Consider the following 14,896-nt stretch of genomic DNA (forward strand, 5'->3'; position numbering starts at 1 on the left):
TAAGTAGTTAAACGATGATTTACCGTGTATGATAAAAAATCATTTATCATGTCTGATAGAAAAATCATTTACCATGTGGATGAAGTTTTTTGTGTTTGATTAGTTCACGTAGTAAACGATCATTTATCTTGCACTCGAAGTTTTGATATTCAATTCTTTTTCTCTAATTGTAAAAGTTTTAGAGAGGCAGGCCAAATAGTCCAATGTCGATATCATTAACAACTTAACCACCTGTTGCTGAACAGAAGTAAGGTTTATCTTAAAAGGCCTTAATATAAATTAAAAATGAAACCATGTAATTATAAGTTGTAAATTATTTTGTCAAATTCCCGCTGTGAGATTTTCAACACCAATCTTGCTTGTATAAAAAAAATAATACATTAAACGTAATCTTGAAAAACTCATAGCTTGTAGAATCTTTACCTTGCACTTGAAATGTGTTCGATTCCTTTATCTTTTATTGCTTATATACAAAAAGGAAAATACAATCTAATTAAAATACTATGGTCTTTTAAAATGAAGCAAAAAGAAAATGCCATTAGACCACTAGCAATATAGAATGTAGCCAATTGCTCACATAAGTCACAGTTGAAAGTTGCACTCTTACCTAACAAAGCCTTCCCACATTGCACGTAAACCCCATTTCCTATTTCATACCTGAAAGACTGAATCCAATCAAGAATTATTGGCGGGCAATTAGTTGAAAAAATAAGTCAAGAATTTGCACATTAATCAATGCACTAATCTTCTGTATACATTTCTAAACAATCTCGTAATATTTTATTATCTTGGAACACACACACCCCCTCTCTCTCTCTCTCTCTCCTTTCTCTCTCCTTGTTTTCCACGATTCCACCCACTCTCGTATTACACAAAAGTTTCTCACTTGGACTCAAGTAAGCACTGACTGCTGCTTTTTGCTTGATCACTTGCAGCAAAAGTTTAATCACCCATGAAAAAAAAGACAGTTCCATTAGAACTCTCCAAACTTTCCAAATTCAACAGCTTTGTATTATTAGTCTCCAAAAAACAGCAATTGGGTTTTTCCCACCTAATTGTTCTAGTAATTTGACTAAATTGTGTCCCATTACTTCTGCGGTACTATTTGTGGGTCTGCTTCTGTAGTCCAAAACTTGCCTTGGAGGTTGCTTTCTTAAGGTTACATCCATGTTTTGCTTCAGAGTACTGTGTGCAAGTTTGTTCTCTCTTCTTTTTTTTGCTCCTCAGTTTTATGGTTGCACGAGAGCTGAGAGATCTTGAGAATTTAGCTCCAACTCCTCTGGTGGTGAAATGGGCATGCAACTGCATCTTCTCCTTCTGCAAATGTGTTTGATTGCTGGTGCTCTACCATTTCATGGATCTGCAGGTAACAAGTTTGATTTTTTGGTGTTGATATTTAAACTTAATTATATCTGATCAAGTTTATGCAATATGATTTACTACATATTTGTTTTCATTAATTTTGAAGTGTGAATCAATTTTGGGATCTGGGTTCTCTGAAATGAGTGTTTCTGTGATCAAGAAATAGATTTCAATAATTTCTTTTGCATGTGATCATGGAATACAATGATCAATTGCATGGTTCCTTTGCAATGGCATTTGGAGTGTTCTATTGACTAGATAATTGTCAGGTTTATTCATCACCCTAATTCTTGAGCTTGGAAGTCCATGAGCTCAATAGGAAATTCTAGGCCACTCCAGCAGGACATTTTCGAACTTCTTGTGATTGTTAGTTTCGAAAAATGACCGAAATTGCGAGACTGAATTATGTACTCAACTGGTTCTTTACCTATTCAGTTTTGTGGTAGCTCCATTAATCGGTGAGTGTAATGGTGAAGGGTGCAGGATCCAAAATACACAGCTTGGCCTGAGTTGTCCCTGTACTTGCTTTAAAATTATTCTAACCTCTAAGTTGTAACAGGTTATTGCACAGACCAACAACATTTATTGAGATATGGGAAGCACCAACTTATTTATAAATTATAGTTATTTTCATAAATGGTGTCGATTTGTAAAATCAGAATTTTGATTTATACATTTCCAACCGAATTACACGTCCATATCGGTTGTTTTCCAAATTCCACTCCGAGAGTGATTCGCTCTAAGGATTCCTCTGTAAATGCATAGTCCCTTTCATGGTTACCTCCCCCATATATATGAGTAGAGATTTGTTGCCTCTTTATAATCATTCATTTATCTGAAGTGCATTAGGTTGGAGTTTACCTTGTTTTGTGTTCACCGTCTGAGAGCCACCTCGATGTATTTCTAGTTCTCAGTTATTCGAACTGTTGGTTTTAACTTGCACTGCCAGAAATATAGCCTGTGAAAATGAGAAATCAAGAAGCGATTAGTTAGATCGCCCCTTCAGTATATTTATCACTGCATATTTAGGTTGACGTTTTAAAATCCGTTTATATTTTCGCCTCATTGTTATAGTTCACTAATTAATGTAGTTGAACCGTTGTATTCATCTGGAAGGAAAATATCAGAATAAAAATTCAACCAAAGAAGTGATGATTGAATTTTCCTGTCTGTGTAATGATGTAACAATAACCAAAATCATTTTTCTTGTTGAAGCCACCCATCCTCGCGATGCCATAAGGACTTCAAGTATTGCAGTTCCACCTTCTCTGTCACCCTCCGGAGGTCCTGCAACGAAATGGGTGCATGGTCCCGTATCTTCTCCTTTGGTCTCACATCAAAAACATCACCACGGTAGAAAAAAGTTCCACAGCTCTGCTCCAGGACCAACTTATCCGTTTCATTCAAACACTTACAATGGACAAGGTTCAAATCTCTTAACAAAATGTGTCTACCACATATATGCAGTTCTGTACTCTTGAATAAGATCATTCATATATTATTTATATTATGAAAATGTATAGGCCCTTCAGTCTCACCTGTTCAGTCACTCTCTCCGTCAAGGAGCTGGTTTGCACCTGCACCATCACCGACAACTCTCACAAGCCACTATAACAGTATGGAAAGCATCACTTCAGTTTTGGTAGCATTAATAAAAAAAGTCCTTACTTCATTAACCTAAATTGTGATTTTTTTTCGTCTCTTCTAGTGCCCATCTTCCCCCCTGCAGCTTCTCCCGTCGATTCTTCCTTCAAGACGACAAGGGCTCCACAACCATCACCAATTTTAGCACTACCACCCCCACCTCCCAACGAAGGTACATACTCAGCCGTTATATTGATTTAAAAATAGTTAACAATTATTTATCTTCAAAATGTAGTAACTCTGTTTAATCGTTTTTGTAGATTGTTCATCAATCACATGTACAGAACCGTTGACTTATACACCTCCAGGATCAAGCTGTGGTTGTGTGAGGCCAATTCAAGTTAAACTCCAACTAGGTGTTGCAATATACACATTCTTCCCTTTAGTTACAGAGTTGGCTGAGGAAATTGCAGCCAGTGTGGCAATAAACCGTAGCCAAGTTCGAATTATGGGAGCAGATGCAGCTAGTCAGCAGCTAGAGAAAAGCGCTGTCCTCATTAACTTGGTACCCACAGGAATAACGTTTGATGGCACTACGGCATTCCAAATCTACGAAAAATTCTGGCGCCAACAGGTTTCCATAAAGCCGTCGTTCTTTGGAGATTATGAAGTCTTGTATGTTCACTATCCAGGTTATAAATTGATCCTTGACTTCTTGAAAGGCTTCAATGACGAGCGTGCAGTGGAAATATGTTAAACTTCCAATACGTACCTCTTAATCCTATATCCGGATCCCTTACTTCTGAAATTCTTGCACATGTACAGGTCTCCCACCTTCTCCCCCTTCAGCACCGTCAACCATTTCTACTATGGATGATGGGCCATACATCGGAAATGACAACCATGGAAGGGCAATAAAACCTTTAGGTGTTGAAGTGCCGAGGAGAAAAAAAGGTGGACTTGGAATAAGTATGATTGCTGTGATTGCTCTATCATCCTTCACTGCCTTTCTTTTATGTGTGGGAGTTATTTGGATTTTGTTGTTGAAATGTGGAAGCACCCGACAACGGGAAAATTTTGCACAAACTGTATCATCCTCTCCTACAAAACTCTCAGGTATTCAGAATATTTTGGGAATGTGTTTGAGAAATTATTTTTGTTTCATAATCGAAATTCTCTGGCAATCTTCACAGTTTACTCTAAAATAATGACATTATATACTTCACAGGGCCTCCGAGGTCAGCGATGTTTGGAAGCATGCGTGGTTCTGAATCAACATCCTTGAGCTCTGGCACCATGAACTATACTGGATCTGCTAAAACATTCACTTTGAATGACATAGAGAGAGCAACTAATGCTTTCGATGCCTCGAGAATACTGGGAGAAGGTGGGTTTGGGCTTGTTTACGGTGGAATTTTAGATGATGGAAGAGAGGTGGCTGTCAAGGTTCTCAAGAGAGATGATCATCATGGTAGCCGCGAATTCTTGGCAGAAGTTGAGATGCTTGGCCGTCTACACCATAGAAATTTGGTTAAATTGATTGGTATCTGCATAGAGGGCCATGCACGTTGCCTAGTGTATGAACTCGTTCCAAATGGGAGTGTTGAATCCCATTTACACGGTAGATTCAAGTTCAAAAAATTAAATTCTATGCCAATAGTTCAACATTTCTTTCGTTGATTAAGACGCTTATATCGTTGGCTACTGCTTTGAATTGTGAATGACCCCTTTTCGTGTCTTCACAGGCATTGACAAGGAAACTGATCCGCTCGATTGGGATGCCAGAATAAAGATTGCCCTTGGTGCAGCTCGGGGTTTAGCTTATCTCCACGAAGACTCGAACCCTCGTGTTATACATCGTGACTTCAAGGCCAGCAACATCTTGTTGGAATACGATTTTACACCCAAGGTTTCGGACTTTGGATTGGCTAGAGCGGCATTAGAGGAGGGGAAGAGACATATTTCAACACATGTCATGGGAACTTTCGGGTATGAACCCTTTTACCATCAAATATGTATCGTAATTTTTCCTCACTTCCTGAGTTTTGACATGTTAGGAGAACATTACTCCTCTCATAAATATGTATGTAATTTGGTTAGTGTACACATAACTAATCTTGTTTCATATTCCAGGTACTTGGCTCCAGAGTATGCAATGACCGGCCATTTATTAGTGAAAAGCGACGTTTACAGCTATGGTGTAGTCCTTCTTGAGCTTCTATCAGGGAGAAAACCAGTGGACCTGTCACAACCTCCAGGCCAAGAAAACCTTGTTGCTTGGGCGCGGCCACTTCTCACAAGCAAGGAGGGGATAGAAACAGTTATAGACCCAGCCTTAAAGCCATCCGATGTCTCATGGGATAGTGTGACCAAGGTGGCAGCAATTGCTTCAATGTGCATACAACCGGAAGTATCTCACCGCCCTTTCATGGGTGAGGTTGTGCAGGCCTTGAAGCTAGTATGTAATGAGTTCAACGAAACACAAGAACCGGGGGGTTCAATAAGTTGTGGTCAAGATGATCTTTCCCTTCATATAGATAGCGGTAACTTGGAAGTATCACGATCACTGCATGAGCAGGAGCTGCCGGCTGTATTTGGTGCTGGCCATGACACCAAGATACCATCAACATCGGATTTTTTAAGTGCATCTGTGGCGGGACTCAAGGTTGAAGGGCAGGAATTCGGGTCTTTCAGGCGGTATTCTAGTTCGGGACCTCTGAGGACAGGGAGAAAAGTGAAGTTTTGGCAGAGACTACGAAGTTTGTCTAGAGGCAGCATGAGTGAACATGGGTTATCATAGAAATATTTAAGTGCACTGCCCTTCAATCACAAGCTATATAAATTGGCATCTGCTTTATCCTTTTCAATTTTAGTGCAATGCCTTGAACATGGGATTTGTAAATGACTCATTTCAAGTAGTTATTTGTAAATAATTCTCACATGCCTTTTGTAATGCTCATGTGGTGAATTTCTAATCCCTCCCATGTAACCTTTTGTCATCAATTTCTTCGTTACAATGCCTAAATTTCTTGGAATTTAAAATTTTATCACCCAAACATATGGAGGATAAAAAGATATTTAGACCAAGGCTGAAGAAGATTGTATTGAAATGAATAATTTTTTTAAGGTAAGAAATGAATTACTCAAGAATAAATGAAAATTTTCCTTCAAAAAAAAAAAAAGAATAAATGAAACTTTTGGAGGGAGGAAATAAATTTCTAAAGAAAAAAAAAACTTACCCACTCCAATCATCCCCAAAATAGTTGGATTGGAAGTGAGAAGTTTTCTAATCCCCTTTTAATTCCCCCAAAATGAAAAATTATTCTCTTTTACCCTTAATATGTCTTGAATTTATAAGGTTAATTCAATCCTCTATAGCAAACAAGCCCAAATTCACAATTGAGTCCACTAAGGTTTTTACATCTAAAGCCCTAGCCTTCCCCTTCAGCACAGAGACCCACCAAAGTTCACAATTCTGGTGTACCAAGGATGCTCTATGAAAACTGTTGAGAACATGGAGGGTGTCCTGTGTGATCACTCTTCTTGTTCTATCACAATCTTGATTGCTATAATTCTGATCCTAATCCTCTTAACAACTACAACATATTTCGCTAGAGTCTTATCCATGATGTTTTCAACACCATTTCTCAATCTGTTTGTGCCTGAATACAAAAGCTTAAAACCTGAATTTTCGAGATCCTTCGCCTTAATACCAAACCACTTAGTCAAGATTACAGAATTAAGAGATAATAATAACACGGATTTCCCAGGGGAGGTAAGCCATTTTTACGCATCAAAGCTTCCTAAGAGTCAAACAACCAAAATTACATCACAACACACTCTTTCAACTAACCCTTTCAGTCACCTCTTAAAATCCTACTGGCTACTTAGGCCTTGTTTCCTTAACATTATATACCAGCTGCTGTTCCCAATCTCGCTCTCACAATCTTCACTCCAAAGTACCTGCACATATCAAACACAACATATTATGTTTTTATATGAGCGATATTCTACCTAAATTCGTCTAAATATATTAAGTTTCAGTTCTTCCGAAGGAGCAGGAGATTTCATCTAAACATATTAATGCTCATGTGATCATATATACCTGCCCATCATCATGACAGTGGCTTGAGGATTAGTCCCCGGGGATTCAGAAAACGTCGAGCCATCAACAACCCGGACCCTATCGACACCGAGAACCTTGTGCTCGGGGCTAACCACAGTTCCCACATGACACCCTCCATGGTAGTGCCAAATAGTGATCACAGTGTCTTTGCAGAACTGCTCCAAGGACTTCGTGTCATTGGTGTGCTTTGGTATAAGGTTAACATTAGCCTTCACACTCATGTTAAGCACCTTCTCCACAGTCTGCCTGTCACATTTTGTGTAGTTTGTGAAATGTTCCGACCGCGCAACTTTCGTGGCCATGCGGATTCCATCAACGCAGCGTTGAAGATCATACGGGTGGCTGAAGTAGTTGAAGGTGACTGAGGGGTTGTCATCAACATTGGTGTTGACAAGGCTAAGGTCACCTTTGGAAAGTGGGCTGGCAATTTTTTCTAAAATGAAGCCTCCTTTGAATGCCTCATGGGGCAAGTTTTTCTTTCTCCTAATATAAGCTTGAATGGCTTCTGGTGTTCTTTGCTTTGGGGGAATAGTAGATAGCTGCCCAATCTATAATTTGTATAACAATAAAAGAAAATCAAATCCATGAGAATCTTACGAAGATTGAGCATCACGAGAAATTTTTCAGTCAGACCGTAACACTACCATCAGTTATAACACAAAGATTAGTAATACTAGGTAATGGTATTACTTATTAGGGTAATACACGAAAATGAAATTCATGAAATATATAGGACCAAAATTAAACTCACCTTACAAGGACTGAGCGTCATGAGAATTTTTTTTTAGTGCGAGTGTAACACCATCTATGATGTTACCTGACATAACATATTAATTACTAATACCACATGACAGTGTTACGGTCAGACAAAAAAATTTCTCGAGCTTCGTTATTAAATGCCAATAAGTTACTTACCTCAGCTGACATAATTCCATGGTGGCACTGAATACTATCGTTGGACTGGCTAAACCCACTGCTGCCTTCAATGTAGACACCCATCTTGGTAATCCCTACAGTTTCAATTAGTGTCTGCTTTTCTGGCTTGTTGCTTGGGACAAACACTGCATTCATTGGATTATCAGCCATGCCTTTCCCAACAAACTTGTTATCAAGCACCACTGGAATTTTCAATTTGTGGAGATCAGCTTTTGGTCCAATCCCACTTAGCAATAGCATTTGAGGGCTTCCAATTGCTCCAGTAGACAATATCACTTCACTCTGTGGCTTATCAGCAAGCAATGCTTGGCGCTGATTCCCCTTTTCATCTTTAAAGATCACTCCCACTGCCTTTGGTTTCTTCCCTACATGAATCAATATAATCTGCTTGCTTAATCTCCAAATTCAGAAAATAATTATGCTTAAGTTGATGGAATGTGGATTACATTCGACAAGCAATGTTAGGGGAAAAAAGGAACTAAACTCAGGACCTTGGGTGCTGGAGTGAATGCTCTCAACCAACTAAATGCTCTAAACCCTATTTTGTGCTATCAAAATATTACCTGATGTGTCAAAGACAATTTTTTGAACCGTGGCATAGACCAAGACAGTGAGTTTCTGAGGGTTCCCTGACGACAGTAGCTCGGCAGAAGTGTGACGGCGGCCAAAGCGGTCGTACATGGTTCCTCCAACCTTGGTTCCATAAACGTGATCATAAGTGAAGCCATTGAAAGGTGAAACTCCAACAGACAAAAGACTCTCCCTAAAGGCCACCTGCCACGGCTCAGGCTTAGGCTGGTGAACAATTTGCTTCTCAATCCATGGGTAGGACTCATTGACTATCTTGGCATCCCATCCCACTCTCTTTATAAACCTGCATATATAGAAAACTTCATTTTAATCCTTAAAAAATATAAGTTTTAGACTATAACTTGTGTAAGATTAAAATCCAATTTTAGTCCTCAATACATTTAATCATCTCATTTATTAGTTATATCTTGATGTTTATTTATCTTTTTATTCCTATTTTAATGTATTAATTACATTTAAATTTAATTTTCATTTCATTCATCATAATATATTTTAATGTCTACATTTAGGTGACTAATTTTTTTATAATATATATTCCAATAACAATTTTGAATGTTCTTCATTTAGGTACATTAATACATTTGAACATTTTGGTATATCGATTGATACAAACATACAGGCACATTAACTCAATATAATGCATTTTGGTATGTACATTTTGGTACACTCATTTGAGTATTGACTTTTAGGTACATTAATTCAATATTAAGCGCGCACAGAATCGGAGGCAGATTCTCTGCCCTCCCACTTCCTGTACCCTCCTGTTTTGTGTGGTCACGGTTAAGCCACATCAACATTTTATATTATTTTTTTAATAGAGATAATAAGACAAAAATGAATAGTAATATAAAATGTTGACGTGGCTTAACCGTGACAATACAAACAGAATGACATGAAAAGTGGAAGTGCAGAGAATCTGCCTCCCACAGAATCAGGCTTCAACATTATACAAAAACAGAGAACATTAAATTAAGCACACACATCAAATCTTAATGAGATGATGACTGTAGTCAGAATCAGGCTTTAGGTCCCCTCATATTTGAATTCAATTAATAATAACTAAACTTATCCTTGTATCGTCAAGGTTCCCTTAAAAAAAAACCTTATTACACAATTAATACGTCAACCACTATACTTTATGGATCACTTTGTCAACTTAGATCATTGAAGTAAGGATATGATAATAACATGCATTTTTTTTCTTCACATAAATAATTATATTCATTTATTTTGTTTGATTTATTTAATCCGATAATTAAAAAAAAATGTTCAATTATCAGTTCCTTTAAATATATAAATGTCACCTCTATTCCATGTCAAAGGGTTTTTTAAAATTAACTATTTTTCCAACTCAGAAAAGAGAAGAAAAGAAAATAATTGCACTTAGTTTTTTTTTATGGTCAAATATGGGTAGGTGGGGATAAAACTAGAGGGAAGAAATCATACAGGTAGGTTATAGGATGTATTGTTTCGTGCTTGCAAGACCACGGACCACTTTGAATAAGTGCAAGCATTAACTAATGACTAGGGTTGCCTTAATGCTCGTTTACTAACCCATAACTAAAATGAGGTAAAGTAAATTGTAGAGAAATTGAATTAAGGATGAATTGAAATAGAGTGGAATTAGAATCAGATTCCTATTAAAACTGTGTCAAAACTTTGAGTATGAATGGTATTGATTTATATAAGTTGTTTACTAATTCAAATGGATCAGAATAAAAAATAATATGATTATTAAAATGCCATTTTTCTAAATAATCTCTATTTTTATATGCTAATTCTTTTTCTTTTTAGTAAAACTTGTGATTTTTGTGGTCTTGCTGGTGTTGTCGTTAAGGTGTAAGGGTGGTGCGTGGTAGTCGTCATGATGTGAGTTGGCAGATAGAGAAATGGATGTTAGTAAACGCTGGAATGCTTTAACAATTAAGAGGAGTGTGATTATGTTTCTTCCCACTTCAATCCCGTTAGGTAAACACGCCATAAATGTTACACTTGTTTAGTCTAACAATCTCACTGCCTAGTCTACATCCCTTCGCAAAAATGCCTATTAAGTTTTAGAACATGAGTCACACAACTAGCATTTAGTCTATAGAAGAAAACAGAAAGGAAAAGACTATATGATAAATGTCTTGATATGGTTTAACAATGCACATGCATTGTCATGAACTAAAATCGTACGGTCACCATCCATGGGTTGAGCCACTAATGAATCAATTATAGCACCCAAAGTATATATGTGTGTCTTGTTGGGACGATCCATGATTTTTTGAAAGAAAAACAAAAAGGATAATTATATTAAATTTCTCTAAACTACGGGATGGAGATTCAAACTTAGGTGCAGAAGATGGAGCAAACTTCTCTAGCCAACTTGATCAAACTCAAATCTGCATAATGATCCATGAGTTAAGTGGCACATATTTTTGCTTAAGCTTTCATGTGTTACACCGTTAAGTTTCATCAAATATACCTAGACAAGATTCATTGAGTTGGACTCTAGTAGAAAATGACTTTTTTCTTTCTAAATGTAGATGATAATTATTGTAAAATAAGGGCTTAAAGTATTTTGTTAAAGTTAATGCACAAGAAAGAAAAAAACAACAATGGTTGGTGGGGTGGTGGGAGTCGACAATAATAATACCCATAACACGGCAAGGAAGCAACAATAAGGGAGGCATCCATTAATTGTAAAAATCAATGCTTACTTATCAAAAGTAATATACTTTCAGATGACCATAATGTAATGTTTTAACATCAAAGATTAAAAATGAAAAAAACAAAAACACCAAGATCAAAAATCCACACACACTACCTAGCCTTGCACTTTTTCTTAAAAATAAAAAGATAAAAGTTAGGTAAAACTAAACTAGTTCCTCCATAACAGCAAATCAAATACTGACACGTATACAAAAAACTACAAAATGAAAAGTTTTTTAAACACATGTCAAACTCTGATTTGCATGTAAGAAAGAAAGGGCAACCAAGTTTTTTTTTCTCACTTTTTCCGTGAGGGTGGTGAATCTTTGAGGCTTAAAAACAATTTACACACTCACCATGTTATTCTCACCCCAAATGTCGTATTTTCCCACCCACCTTTTAATAAAATTTTTAATTACAAATTTGTCCATTTGCTAAAAGACTAATAAGGACATTAATTGTCTTGTTTTGCTTGATTTAGAAAATAATAATCAAAAATAAAATAAAAAGGTTGGGTGTGAGAGGTGATTTTACACACTCACCATGTTATTCTCACCCCAAATGTCGTATCTTCCCACCCACCTTTTAATAAAAAATTTAATTACAAATTTGTCCATTTGCTAAAAGACTGATAAGGACATTAATTGTCTTGTTTTGCTTGATTTAAAAAATAATAATCAAAAATAAAATAAAAAGGTTGGGTGTGAGAGATGATTTGTCTACCTTAAACCCTAACTCATATTTTCATCTCCTTTCATTCAAAGAAAGTAAAAAAATATCAATGGACTTAGAAGATGACTTTTTCATTGAAGAGGTTGAAGATGACGCTTCTACAGAAGAGGTAGAAGATTATGTTTCCATTGAAAAGGTAGAAGAATAATTTGTGTATGGGTCATTTGAATTGGTCCATTGTATTTTTGAATATGCCGCTATCGAATTCTTTTGAATTTGGATACCTCTGTCGTTTATTTGTTTATATTTTTTAAGAGACAATTTTATAATTTCACATGTATGTATATATTAAAGGTTATTTTGAGAATAATAATGGGTGGGGAAATAGCATTTTAATTTTTTAACTTTTTAAGATGGGTGAGATTATAACGTGGGTGGGAAAATAAGACAATGGAGTGGGTCTAGTAGCTCTTGTTTCCCCCACCCCCCCCCCCCCCTTATTTTGTCCTTCATCTACTTGAACTCAATTGGTTAAGCAACTAAACACCCCCACTTAAACCATCAAATGAAAAGAAAAAATTGCCTAATTATCTTTCTTTTGTTCCAAAAAGGGAATAGATTTTCACCATACCTTGTGCTTGCTCTAGTATAGAAGCCGGCATTGATGCTAGAGCCCCCACCCAAAACCCTAGCCCTAGTATTGATGACTCCATCTGTTGAAACGAAAGGTTGGGATGCAGAAGTAGGTGAAGTATCTGCCAAAGCAATGTGGAAGTTTTGAAGAAATGAGACATTTGGATTGGAAAAAGGGACTCCCCCTCTTTCAAGCACCAAGACATTGAAGTTCTTTGAGAGGGTTGCGGCCAATGGGCACCCAGCTGTGCCTCCTCCCACAACTATGTAGTCATAGCCATTGTTGTGCCCACTTGACGAAGATGATGATACTGATGGGAAGGAGCTTGCTCTCTTGATGAATGGGTACCTGAACTCATAGAAATTCCCCTTCCCTGCAGTTACAAAAACGAGCATGTAATTTAGTTACGTTCAGTGTACTCTTGGATCCAATTTTTTTGTTTTTGAAACTCATGCATACCGAGTAGTTTAGTTCCGTTCATCATTTTTGAAACCATTAACTATTTTCAAATCGATTACCTGCAACCTCTTTAGTTCTTGCATTTGCTTTTCCTAGTGGGAAACGAAAAGAGTGAACTGAACCAACAAATGATGCATATAACCAACAATGTTAAAACCAAAACAAACTAGTTGAATGTTCCTTTGATCATCTCCTAATTAGAGTGAGATTACCATATGGGCACTTTTCTACTTATTGTATGCCAACCATCCAAACATCATGATTAGTGCAAGAAAAAACACCCCAAGACAATATTTATGCATGATTAGTGCAAATTAAGCAAATTTGAACCACATAAAGATGAATACAAAAAAATTTGAAAACATAAAAATAGGGTAACTTTTATACGGTGATTCCACTCTTATTTCATGTTGTAAAAAACTTGTAGAACCTATTAATCAAACATAAAGAACCTTGAGAAACAGAGGAAGTAAAAACAGAGAGAAGTGAAGGCATAAGAGAAGGTGGCGGAGGAGAAGTGAGAGGAAGAAAAAGAACCTTGAGAAGAAGGGAGAAAGTTGAAGAGCCAAAAAGCCAAAAGCAGGAGCTGCTTCTTCACTGCCCAAACCAAGGCCATTTGAAAGGGCAGCAGACAAACGCCACTGAAAAGCACTTCTCTAACTCACAGTCACCAAGAAGAAGCTGCCCCTTCAACCTCTATGTGGCTTCCACTGGTTGGCCTTGTTGTGTGTGTGCACACCTATATATACCTAGAAAAAATACCTCTAACTTCATGAAATAAATAAAGTAAAAATATTACATATTATTATTATAAAAGTAAATAATACAACAGGGAATGCTGCAGCCCTCCCAGCTGTATTAAAAAATATTACATATTATTATTATAAAAGTAAATAACACTACAGGGAATGCTGCGGCTCTGCCAGCTGTATTTAAGATCGTATGAACCACAACTGCAAAATTCATTAATGGTGAAATGAATGCCACAGTTGAGTTAGGAAGGCGTGGCCGTTAGATTAAACACCTTCCTCTGTTATCTCATCATGTTCTTCCATTAGTACAATTTTTACCTTTAGGAGCTACACCTCTGTTTTTTCGATTTTTCTTTCTTTCTTTCCTCTCTGTACTTTTCCTCTTTAGTTTCGAAAATAGCAATTTACATAAAACGAGTTCATCGTTACATAATATTTTAATTAAATAATGTAATATCATGTAAAGCGAAATTTATACATGACATTATATTGTTCGACACCAACATTACCATAACTATGAATCCGTTTTATATATGTCTTCTCATGCTTCAGCCAAAGGTTAATTAATAGTGAAGGTGAAGTGAAAAATCAAAATCATATTTACAAGATTGAATATCTGCATTTACAGAGTGAAACTGTACAAGAAAATTACTATTTTGGGTACCTGGAAAAAGGACTACAGTTTGTGGGGTAACTGAAAGCTAGCTTAAAAAATAGAATAACAATTGATTATTTAAAGGATGAATAAAAGTTTTTACACAAAATAGTTCGCCGTTGATTCACAAAATTTCTTATTTATGATCAGAACTATTTATATTATAAATTACTCTATAAATATCATCTTTGCAAAAAAATCAAACGAATGTTGTTTAAACATCGAACTGTATAAAACAAATGAACGAAATTGGTAAAAGAATTACGAACCGTCTGTGTATTTGCTACAATAGGTTGGCTAAACGACTTTAGTTTTAATTCATTTTTTTGCAGAAATGATGTTTACATAATGATTCATAATATGAATAATTTTAATCATAAACACAAAATTTTATAATTCGAATGCGACGAATTTTGAATAGAAAAATACTT

The 14,896-nt window shown here is 36.4% G+C and overlaps 2 protein-coding genes across 2 annotated transcripts; one reads left to right on the forward strand and one right to left on the reverse strand.

Annotated features, from left to right (window-relative positions):
- The first annotated feature begins 684 nt into the window (after nucleotides 1-684).
- On the forward strand, nucleotides 685-5,971 carry LOC137739458 (receptor-like serine/threonine-protein kinase ALE2). Its single transcript, XM_068479031.2, has 9 exons — nucleotides 685-1,366; nucleotides 2,578-2,787; nucleotides 2,886-2,978; nucleotides 3,071-3,178; nucleotides 3,267-3,638; nucleotides 3,772-4,062; nucleotides 4,175-4,567; nucleotides 4,692-4,935; nucleotides 5,080-5,971. Exons 1-9 carry the CDS (start codon nucleotides 1,291-1,293, stop codon nucleotides 5,744-5,746), a joined length of 2,454 nt encoding a protein of 817 aa, XP_068335132.2. The 5' UTR covers nucleotides 685-1,290; the 3' UTR covers nucleotides 5,747-5,971.
- Nucleotides 5,972-6,622: 651 nt separating this feature from the next.
- Nucleotides 6,623-13,804, reverse strand: HTH (Glucose-methanol-choline (GMC) oxidoreductase family protein). The gene is made up of 6 exons (XM_068479032.2): nucleotides 13,596-13,804; nucleotides 12,597-12,972; nucleotides 8,572-8,882; nucleotides 7,988-8,373; nucleotides 7,052-7,620; nucleotides 6,623-6,909 (listed from the first exon to the last, which is right to left on the reverse strand). The coding sequence occupies exons 1-6, from the start codon at nucleotides 13,672-13,674 to the stop codon at nucleotides 6,855-6,857; spliced, it is 1,776 nt and encodes a 591-aa protein (XP_068335133.2). The 5' UTR covers nucleotides 13,675-13,804; the 3' UTR covers nucleotides 6,623-6,854.
- Nucleotides 13,805-14,896: the final 1,092 nt, after the last annotated feature.

Source organism: Pyrus communis, chromosome 9 (assembly GCF_041283825.1).
Source record: "Pyrus communis isolate YQ-2024b chromosome 9, ASM4128382v1, whole genome shotgun sequence".
Lineage (NCBI taxonomy): Eukaryota > Viridiplantae > Streptophyta > Magnoliopsida > Rosales > Rosaceae > Pyrus > Pyrus communis.

Excerpts from the sequence above, each read along its gene's own strand:
- HTH (XM_068479032.2), bottom strand. The coding sequence starts at position 13,674 with ATGGCCTTGGTTTGGGCAGTGAAGAAGCAGCTCCTGCTTTTGGCTTTT. Across the intron at positions 8,374-8,571 it reads AATTGTCTTTGACACATCAG|GGAAGAAACCAAAGGCAGTG; the intron begins GTAATATTTTGA and ends TGATTCATGTAG. Across the intron at positions 7,621-7,987 it reads ATGGAATTATGTCAGCTGAG|ATTGGGCAGCTATCTACTAT; the intron begins GTAAGTAACTTA and ends TACAAATTATAG.
- LOC137739458 (XM_068479031.2), top strand. The coding sequence starts at position 1,291 with ATGGGCATGCAACTGCATCTTCTCCTTCTGCAAATGTGTTTGATTGCT. Across the intron at positions 4,063-4,174 it reads CTCTCCTACAAAACTCTCAG|GGCCTCCGAGGTCAGCGATG; the intron begins GTATTCAGAATA and ends TATACTTCACAG. Across the intron at positions 4,936-5,079 it reads CATGTCATGGGAACTTTCGG|GTACTTGGCTCCAGAGTATG; the intron begins GTATGAACCCTT and ends TTCATATTCCAG.